The sequence below is a fragment of the Mirounga leonina genome, unplaced genomic scaffold (assembly GCF_011800145.1).
Source record: "Mirounga leonina isolate KUSES-001 unplaced genomic scaffold, KU_Mleo_1.0 Mir_165, whole genome shotgun sequence".
Classification (NCBI taxonomy): Eukaryota; Metazoa; Chordata; class Mammalia; order Carnivora; family Phocidae; genus Mirounga; species Mirounga leonina.
This window is the reverse complement of record NW_023270415.1, coordinates 78,079,191-78,089,449: the sequence shown is the minus strand read 5'-3', so window position 1 is coordinate 78,089,449 and position 10,259 is coordinate 78,079,191. Positions and strand designations below refer to the sequence as shown.

Genomic DNA, 10,259 nt, shown 5'->3' with positions numbered 1-10,259 from the left:
TGATGATGGTGAGGATGCTGATAGTGAGGATGACAATGGTGATGATGGTGATGGTGATGATGATGGTGAGGATGATGGTGATGATGATGGTGAGGATGATGGTGGTGATGATGATGTTGAGGATGATGATGGTGAGGATGATGATGGTGATGGTAACAGTGATGATGATGGTGGTGATTACAATGATGAGAAGGATGATAGCTAACAATGAATTCATTACTAGCTTAAGCACTTTGTAGATTTTAGGTCATTTAATGCTCACAACAATCCCATGACAAAGGTTCTGTTTTTATCATTCTCATTTTAAAAGATGGAGACAGGGTATTAAAGAGGGCACATACTGCATGGAGCACTGGGTGTTATATACAAAAACAATGAATTGGGGATCGCTACATCAAAAACTAATGATGTATTGTATGGTGACTAACGTAACATAATAAAATTTAAAAAAATAAAAGAAAGAGACAGAGTTGAAGCAGGTTGCCCAGTGACAGGGTTAGTAATGACAAAGCCAGGGTTCAAATACAAAATAATTTACAAAAATAATTATAACTAATGTTTATTGAGCTCTTGCTATGTTCTGTTCTCTGTGCTGTGTCGATTTTATTCTCCCAACACTTCATGAGATAGGCAATCATAATTTTCTCTATTTTATAGATAAACAAGAAATCCTATAACTCACAGTTTAAGTGACCCACTCAAGGTCACACAGCTAGTAAGGGAGGGAGCAAGGAGCATACATATGTATGGATGGAGTCTTCTTCCTCAGCCTCTTGGGCAGTGCTGTCCCATCCACTGTCTCAGCTTCTCCCTCTTCCCACCTCACACCAGACATTATGCTGACTCGGCTCCTTTCCCTCCCACACCCAAACATCCCAGTTTCCTCCTGATTGCCCCTCCTCTCTTCATCCTGGGCCTTCCAGCCCACCCTGTACAACAGTCAAGGAGCCCTTCTGCAACCAAGAGTAGTGATATATCCTTCTCATGGTTCCCAGTGTCTGCAGCTCAATCCAGGTTTAAGGGGGTAAACATCCAGGGCTCTCAGTGAGGTAGGTACTGCCTGCCTCCCCAGTTCCATTTTCCACTGACCCCCATCAGCACCCCACAACCCAGTTAAGCCATTCCATCAGCAGTTCCTCAACCAGACTCCCTTGCTTCTCTCTGCGGACACCATGCCTGGCCTGCAGCTCAGACTTGGTAAGAGTTGGATGAAGAAAGAGTAAATGGATGAATAAATGAATACATAGGTAGATGAATGCATGCAAACTTTTTTTCTTCTGCAATGTAGTTCTAGCAAAATTTCCAGTAAGCTTCTTTCTTTTTTCTCCTAAGGGAAGTAAAGGGGAACGTGGTGCAGATGGTGAAATTGGACAGAAAGGTGATCAGGTAAGAACTTACTTTATAATGAACCTGAAGAGACATCACTATTTCTCCTAGATGAATTTCATTCTGCCATTTCTGACATCACCACTTGGATCTTCTTTGCTTGCAGTAGGATTTTTTTTTTTTTAACCACATTTTCATGGTTTCCATCTTGATTCCTGTGGTTCATTGTCACATTCTCCTTCCCCAATTATCTGAGCAGACTGCCTTTTCTGATTTCCTTTTGTTTTGTTTTTTCTGGACTCTCTTACACTTAGAGCTCTAGTTCACTAAAATGGTTGTCGTCCATTACACAATGCCCCCTTCTTTCCTCCCTCCTATTACTCCTCAAGTACCTATCACAGAACTCACGGTGCTAGTTGAAATGTTACACAGATGCCCCTTCTGTGCTCAGTGCCCAGCCAGCCCTGTTGGACCACTTCTCCAAATGCATTTTAAGATAGCGCCCACGCAACATACTCCTCTGTCTCTGGGTTTGAACACGGCATCCCCATCATCGTTTATCTAGTGTTACCAGCTGATTCTGCAGTCCAGCCCCCCAGCCTCCAACAGCCTTTCTGCCATTTAAACTGGCTCCTGCTTGGCAGCTGTCTCTCTTCCCTTTCCCTTTCCTCCCTCCCACCTGCCCTCTGCTCATCACTCCTCTGTGCATCTCCCCATCGGTCCTCCTTGTAACCAGCTGCATGCCAGGCATGGCACCAGGCTCTGAGATACAGAGGGAGTAATGGGCAAATCCCTGACCTCAAGGGGCTTTCTGCTCCATGAGGGTGAAGCAGGTGAGCAAGCACTCCAGAAGCAGTGAGTTCAGAGCTATGCTCAAGGTCAGAACGACATGCTCAGCTAAAATTCCCTCTGTATTTGGAAAAACAAAATGTGTTTGGGTTATTGTTGCAACAGCGAATTTTCAGAATTAGTATGCTCTATTCTGACTGTTACAGCTTGTGTTTCCCAGTAGCAGGAGATAGAGGTGGAGGGCAGGGAAATTTTCCACGGTGGTGTGTCTGCTTTTATAAAACATTGTCCTACAAAGACTAAACATTAAATGCAATCCCCTCTGGCTGTTTAGCTCCTGCTGTAATACACATAGACTCTGCTCTACATGGAGACATGACTCTCTTTCTTAAAGTAACTGCAACTGTTATAGTAAGGATGCCATGATTCGGTAACCCCAACAGTTTCCATTGTGAGCGTATGTTGTGTGTGCATATGCATTTATTTGCTTCCAGATTTTTATTATGGGATGTTTCAAGCATACACAAAAATTAGAAAGCATAATAAAAAGACCCTCCCCCATACCTATCACCTAGCCACAGGGATCTTGCAGCCATTATGGCCACTTCCATTTTCGTCTGTGTCCTCAACCCCTTCCCCACACCGTCTTCCTTCACTTTATGTTGAAGCAAATCCACTTTCAGGAGAGATTTGTTTTTGTAAATATTGTTAGATACTTTCTCAACCTATGGAAACACCAGCAATATATACAAAAAAAGAAAGTGTTTTTGTTGCCAGTGCCTTTATCCAAAATTGTTACTGGGGTTAGAAGTCAGATTCTGGATTGTTATCTGAAATTCGGTAGTCACCAAAGTGAAAAACTTCTTATGAGTCATTTTGAAGAATTGCCTCTTGTGTTTTCCTAGGGTCATCCTGGAGTTCCTGGTTTCATGGGGCCCCCAGGGAACCCTGGGCCACGGGTAAGTGATGATTTTGAACCCCCTCCTCTTTTGGCTTTGACATTTGCACACATTTCCATACTCATTGGACCTGCCTCTTACTTTAAGGACCAGGCTGACACCTGAAAGGTGTCCAGGGCTGAACAGAAGGTGCAGGTCCCAGAGGGACAAGGGGTCAAGGATGGGTACTTGACTCCAAGGGACCCAGTGGGGTCAAGGACGGAGTGACTTGAATAGGTGGAGCTGCTGGGCAGTGCAATTAGAATGCTTTTGGGACCAGGGCGGCATTGGCATGGATGGGCAGGCTTGATGTATTATTAATTTCCATCTATCTGGGGTGGTGGGAAACCTGAGATAATTGCAAGGTTAGGATCTTTTGTGAGAAATGGAGAAGCAGCTTCCCCTCTTCCATAGGATCCTGTCCCATGGCAAGAGGCTCTGGGAATCACAGAGTGTCTCCATAAGCACAGACTTTCCTGGATTTACTACAATTAATGACAATAATAAATCACTAAAAAATATTATTATCATTGTTACCATCTTGAACCATTCATTCATTATCGTTCTAAGGCACTTGTCATCAATATACTGTAGATACTGTGACTATCATCCCATTTGCCCCCATTGGGCCCCCTGAGCAAATGTTCTTCCTTGCTCTGGTAGTAACTGTATCTCTGACCCCAACTGATGCACTTCTTAGCAAATCCGTCTCCCTTTGGTCTAAACTGCCCACAGATTAGTCTTGTTGCTCCTGTGCTCAGAGTCCACCGTAGTTGATGCTCACGTATCCAGCCAGGGTAACCACGGTAACGGGCAGCGCGAATGAGCATCCTCACCAAGCCCAGGACCAGTCCCCTGCGACTTCCCATGTGTTCTCCAGGAGCCCTGGCCACCCCCAGACCTTGCAGAATGAGGGATTACTGGTAATGGCTAAAGGACAACCGAAGGGAACCCACTGCAAATCGGGACCAACCTAACATAATCAATAAAGAAGCAGAGGCTGGGTTAGGATCATGAAGTTAAAAATGTGTGCCATTAATCTTGCCTTGTCTTCTTTTTAACAACCCTAAATGACTTCTAATTGTAAGTATGTTAATTCTTAGAATAAATTAGGTCGTTTTAAATGTATTTTTTTTTCAATAAAATTGTACAGGAGCATGAAACTGCATCTTTTACTTCAAAACTGACTTTTACAGCAAACTCATAAAAAGTACATTAACTACAAAAGTATGAAAGCTTTCCCAGTTTACTGGAGAGCTCACCTCAAATCTTGGATCCTCAGCTCACGTCCCACCTTCCCCCCCCCCCCCACCGGCACCTTTGTAGTTAGTATCCTTTTCAGTTTCTCAAGACTTCATGCCTCACTGTTGCGTCTCTGCCGTGAGCGAGATTGCGAGCTGCCTTGCCAGGGGATGGGTCAGTCTGTTGCCATTTAGGTTCATGAAATTCTGCGTTTTCTTTAAAGAAATAATTTCATGGGGGAAATCCCTTTGTATCGTATTTGCTTGTGTTCCTGGATTTTGTGGCATCTGACGCTCAGGCACAAGAGAAACTGATCAAGATGGCAATGTTACAGATAATGGTTAGTGCGAATTGAGGAGGGACATTTGAGAAGGAAATACTTTCATATTACAGTTTTCATATCACAACGACTTTAGCTTCTCCATGCAACCTAATAGCCGAGGGGCTCCTGAAGTGAAGGTGGAGTAAAAGCCCATCCCCACCCCACCCTGGTCGCTCCAAAGCCTATAACACATCTCCTGTGCAAATGAAACCATGTTCTCCTCTCCTTGGAAATTGCTCCTTGGACTCTATGACAGCTGTAGGAAATGGCTCCTGGCTTATGGTTCTCATGCTAGATGATGAATCTGGGATTCAGAAACAGTCATAATCATAGGGCAGCTTCTCCATCTCCATCTGATCAATGTGTTCAGTTCATTCAGTTGATGTTTACTGAGCTTCTGCTTTGTGCCATGCTCTGTACTGTTCTTTGTCATTGGGAGTGGATGCCAGTCACCCGTCCATTCGGGTTCAGTGGCCAGTCATGCAGAAGCAACTCGAGAGCAGGAAACCCTCCTGGTCGTTTATGCGTTGTTTCTTCACGTGCTTCCATGTCGGACGCTGTAACCAGGGATATAGATACCAAGCAGATAAGGCTCCTTTATTATTTTTACTTCAAAGTTGATTTCCTGGTGCTCAGTTGGCCTCCTTCTTTCGGAGCAAGCCCTTACCCTGTTCCCAACCTGCTGTATGGAATTTAATTCCAACATAGCTAGGTTCCAGGGTATAGGGTGCTGTGGGGTTTTGGCAAAATTATATAGAAGAATCCAGTAGAAACGCCATTGTTCTGCTAGGTTTGAACTAGATGTGGAGGTTCCCAGCAGCGGCATGAATCTTGGGCTATGTATGCAGGTATTATCAACATCCCTTTATTTCATGAACATTTACTGGCTCCTCACCTAGTGAAAGAGGTGGAGGCGAATCTGACTGCATCTTATCCCTGGGGATTTACCTTACATGGCCAACAAGACCTATCTTCCATAGCTGTATCAATTTTCCTTGAGGCCCATGATGTAGCCATATCTGTAACCCTAACAATTGGCCAGCGCTTGGTACGACACAGGCACTTGATAAGTGTATGTAAAAAACCTAAAGACTGCTGGAAAGGTACTGCAAGACCTTGCTTATTTGTCCTCCCACACTTAGTTCGTATCTGCAGTGTTCCCAGTCATGGACTGGCCAGTAGACACACTGCTGTTATCAGTGCTTGTGATAACGAAGAACCCTTCAGGGAGAGCCCTTAGTGAGTGCCAGGGCTGGCTAACTCTAGGTAGGAACTTACTCAGTTCTCTCAACAACTCAAGTGAAATAGGTCCTCTCTTTCTCTCCAGTGCACAAAGGAACTGAGAGATACAGAGGAGTAAAATAATGTGGAGGACCAGGACATGGACCCAGGAACTCTGGCTCTGGGAGGGTGCACCCCAACCAACACCCTCTGTTCTGTGCTAAGCACGCTGTAGGCAATGCCTCCTTACCCTCCTTACAGCCTGGGCAATCATATCACTTCCAGCCTTTTACCAACAAGGACACTGAAGTACCACTTGACCAAAGCTAGAAAGAAGCAGTGTATTCGTTAGTCTAAAGAATCTCTGCCCCATCTGCCAGCCAGCCCAGCTTTTCATTTATTCATTTATTCAAGAAATAGTGAGCACCCGCTATCTCCAGGGCACTGTTTTAGCTCCCAGTAAAGCAAATAGTCAACAAACACTAGGGTGTCAGAAGGCGACAAGGCTAGGAGGAGCATAAAGACGTTAGAAGGGGCAGGGACTTGGGTTTTGGATTTGGGAGGCAGGTAATTTTTCACTGAGCTGGGATGAGGATGAGGGCAGGCTGTAAAATCTGAGCCCCGGGGGGTTGGATTACAGGGGGTGGGGGGTACAGCATGGGAGAGAGCCCACAGCAGAGGCAGATCTGGGCTCACTCTGCTGCACTTACTCACCTGTGTAGAGCTCCTTGTTCATGGATCTGTCCATGCATTTCTCATCCCTGGGTTGACACAACCAAATGCCTTCCTTGATGACCTGGAACATAAATCCAGTTGTTCATTTTTGCCTCTGTCCTGAAATGTTCCCTGATATTAGCTAAAACGTCCACTCTGAAGTGAGACCGTTTACCGTTGTCTTAGGGATGACTGTGGATGCTCTGGTCCTTTGTGCAATGTGGCTTCTGCGCTCCCAACATCTTTGTCTTCCCAGAGTCCTGCCCCACCTGCTGGGGAAGGCAGAAGCACGTCCGGAGTACTTATGGTTCCAGCCACCAGGGAGGGGCTCAGGATGCACCTTTGTGCACCATGTGCTTCGTGCACAAAGAGGCACTAGTGATCCTGGTGCAATGTACAGCAAACTAACTTCCTGCTCTGTCATCCGTAGGGAGCAGACGGAATTGCTGGAGCTGCTGGCCCTCCAGGAATCCAAGGGCCGCCGGTAAGTTCCTCGGTGGACTGGATCTGCCTTGAGTCTGTGTTTGGGCGTCCCCAGCACCCAGGTGTTTGCCATCCCTGCCCTGGCCCTCCCTACCTCCTTGGCTCACTCATCCCAAGTATTCACAAACGGTCTTGCAAGGAAACCGCAGGAGGGGGGCGCTTTCTGTTGGAGCCCCGGGTTCTTGCCTCAAAGATAAAGGTTTGGTTGAACGATGTGGCAATCCGTGATTCCAGAATTTGGTTTACAGCCAGCTCCCACAGGCCCTGTGTCAGGTTCTCTCCTCACAGGCCCGGGAGAGTAGAGAAGCTGGAGCTGACCCCTGCTGAGGCTACTGCGTGCGTCAAGAGGCACGTTGGGCGGAGTAGCCCCTGTTACCCAAGCGTTCCACAGAGGGGAGGGAAGTAAGAAAGGGGAGTCACACCACAAGCTGGCAAGCAGGTCAGCCCTGCCCTGGGATGTCTGGACTCTAGTGCCAAGAACACTTGAGGGATCAGTTAGGCCAGCTTCCCTCCCCATCCCGGGACGAGGAGGACAAAGCCCAGTGGGACTCGTTCACTCGTCCAAAGCCACACGAGAAATCAGTATCCAAGCTGGGAGTGAAGTCAATTGGGAAACCGCCAACTCCATGTTCTTGCCGTTCCTCACTGACCGGCTGTTTGGGGTGGTTGGGGTGGGGCTGCAGGGGTGTTGGATTTGAAAACTACCAGCCACGTGGACTGTCTTACCTTCCTCATCTGGCCAGTCCTATCCAAGCGGCCCACCTGCTTTTTACCGATTCTCAGATGGCAAAAGATCTCCCCAATAAAAACAAATGGACTGGGGGCGCCTGGGTGGCTCAGTTGGTTAAGCGACTGCCTTCGGCTCAGGTCGTGATCCTGGAGTCCCGGGATCCAGTCCCGCATCAGGCTCCCTGCTCAGCGGGGAGTCTGCTTCTCCCTCTGACCCTCCCCCCTCTCATGTGCTCTCTCTCATTCTCATTCTCTCTCTCAAATAAATAAATAAATAAATCTTTAAAAAAAAAAAAAAGTAAAAACAAATGGACTGTGTGCTCGAGGAGAATCAGTTGCGGGACCCAGATAGGAATCATCAGGTACTTGAGAATTAAACTGTATTGAATGAGACGTTGATTCTGTCGTGGGGGACCCTGAGGCAAGCGATGGCTGTGCTTGGAGCTGTCTGGGGTCCTGCTATTCCACTGTATACATCAAACCAGAATATACTCCAGATTTTCTTAGCATAACTAATGAGTGTTGGTAGTTAAAAAAAGAAATAAGGAACGCTAAGTGGGACGTAGTAAAAAAAAAAAGATACATAAAAACTGAAAACATTACCATTATATTTTGAATTGAAACATACAAACCATTTGCCAATCTTTTTGACATAAAATGAAGACCTTACTTGATTTTGGGTCCTCAGCATGGAGTCTCTGGTCATTATCCTTGTAAAAGGAACATCTACTCATTTACTATGTGGTTTGAGAATGTAAAAACACCTGTGGAGCAATTTGAATGTAGAATCCTGGATCCTGGATTGTTAGGATATTTTTTTTCCTAAACTTTCATAGCTATCCTATTACAGCGATCTGGATAGTGAGTCATCTTTATAAAATATTTTTGAAGTCTTCACTTAAAAATTGTTCTTTTTCTTTTTCCACCTAAATTTAATGGGGTTACCTAACGAATAATTAAATTGTGTAATTTCCGTAGCAAACCACAACTTGTACAATGCAAACAGGTTTAGGAACGAGCATGCTGACTCCTTGTGCATCTTCAGCTCATCAGATGGAAGCAAAAAAATCCCTAAACAGTAGATATGTTAGTCTCATGGGCCATGTGGTCTGTCTTGGAAAAATTCAGCCCTGCTCTGGTAAGGTGAAGTCAGCCACAGTCAATAGGTCAACAAAAGGCTTCTGATAAAGTTTTTTTTTTGCAAAAATAGCAGAGGGCTGCATTTTGCTGACCAATAGTGGCTCCATCCCTAGGGTCTATGGAACAATAGACATTCAGGAAGGAATCCAGGGAGCTCTATTATCAATATTTAAAAATCCGTAAAGATGACTATTTGTTCCAAGTTGACCCAAAAATATCCACTCAGTTACGTGTTTGTAGGTTTTGTGATATGGGAGGCGGTGAATATTTTTGCTTTACTGTTGCTATTTTGTGTTGGTCTAAGTGGCATGATGGCTGGGCGACCTCAGATATCATGGCTCATCATGTTACAGAGATGCAGGGTATGCCAAATTGTTGTAAGTGCAAATGCATCACCTGAGCATTCCAGTTTTTAAAATTAAGAGTAACCCTTCAAACATGACTGCATAACCAAATAGTAGTAAACCTCAAACACGGTCTAATCTTCCTCAATTCCCAGGGGTCATGAAAAAGTTCTCATCCCTTAATGACGTGTTACTAATATCTTCCATTTTCTTCAGGTGGGGAAATAAGACTCAATTGTGGAGTTTTTATAAGTTTAAGTAGCACTTCATAAAGGAAATGTGCTTTGGGTCCCCTGATGGGACGCTTTTTACAAGACAATATATAAAATCTGCATAAATCTGAATTAAATATCAAAGTCGTTTTGCCTTTCGCTTTTCTTGCAAGAAGCTAACATCACAACCCTTAAGAATACCTCACTCTGTGTGGATGAGAATGTAAAACCTGACATCAGCATTTTATCACAGAAGGAACAGTGATGGGAGAGATTACAAAGTTATAGGGGCTTCTAAACATGGTAGAGACACAGATGACGTCAGAATGCTCATCCAGATAGGCGTGAAGGCACTGATGACGTCACCTGATGTAAAGCTGTGGTTGGCAGTGATGTGTATCTTTGGTGCATAAAACGGAAAATGAAGTATGAATTAATATGGTTTGGCAAATACAGTCTTTCAAAACACAAGCTCTGTTTCATGGGGGGAAGGAGATAGTAAAAGCGAGCTACTGGTGGTAGAACGTTTGGGACCCTCCAGACAAGAGGATGGTAATAATAGACCATCTGTTCAGGCCCTGGTCAGCCTTTCACTCGCCTTGGGTCCTCTGTGCGCAGCAGCCCCAGATGCTCTGGTCTTGGGCCGCGTGGTGAGGACCGGAATTTCAGGCAGTGTAGGGACAGAGTGCAGAGCTGGCCCCAGGTCTTGTGGACCCCAGGACCTGAATATCTTCTTCCCCCCAGACTTCTCCATCTTTAATTCCCCCCGAGTCTATGTCATATAGCCAAAATGAGACCC

General features: G+C 45.4%; 1 protein-coding gene across 1 annotated transcript in view; it reads left to right on the top strand.

Moving 5' to 3' along the window:
* The window catches only part of COL22A1 (collagen type XXII alpha 1 chain), a 226,482-nt gene that overhangs the window by 178,533 nt on the left and 37,690 nt on the right, over positions 1-10,259 (top strand). The window contains exons 46-48 of the mRNA XM_035012273.1: positions 1,333-1,386; positions 3,021-3,074; positions 6,983-7,036. Of these exons, the coding sequence (XP_034868164.1) occupies positions 1,333-1,386; positions 3,021-3,074; positions 6,983-7,036 (162 nt within the window). The remainder of the gene's footprint in view (positions 1-1,332; positions 1,387-3,020; positions 3,075-6,982; positions 7,037-10,259) is intronic.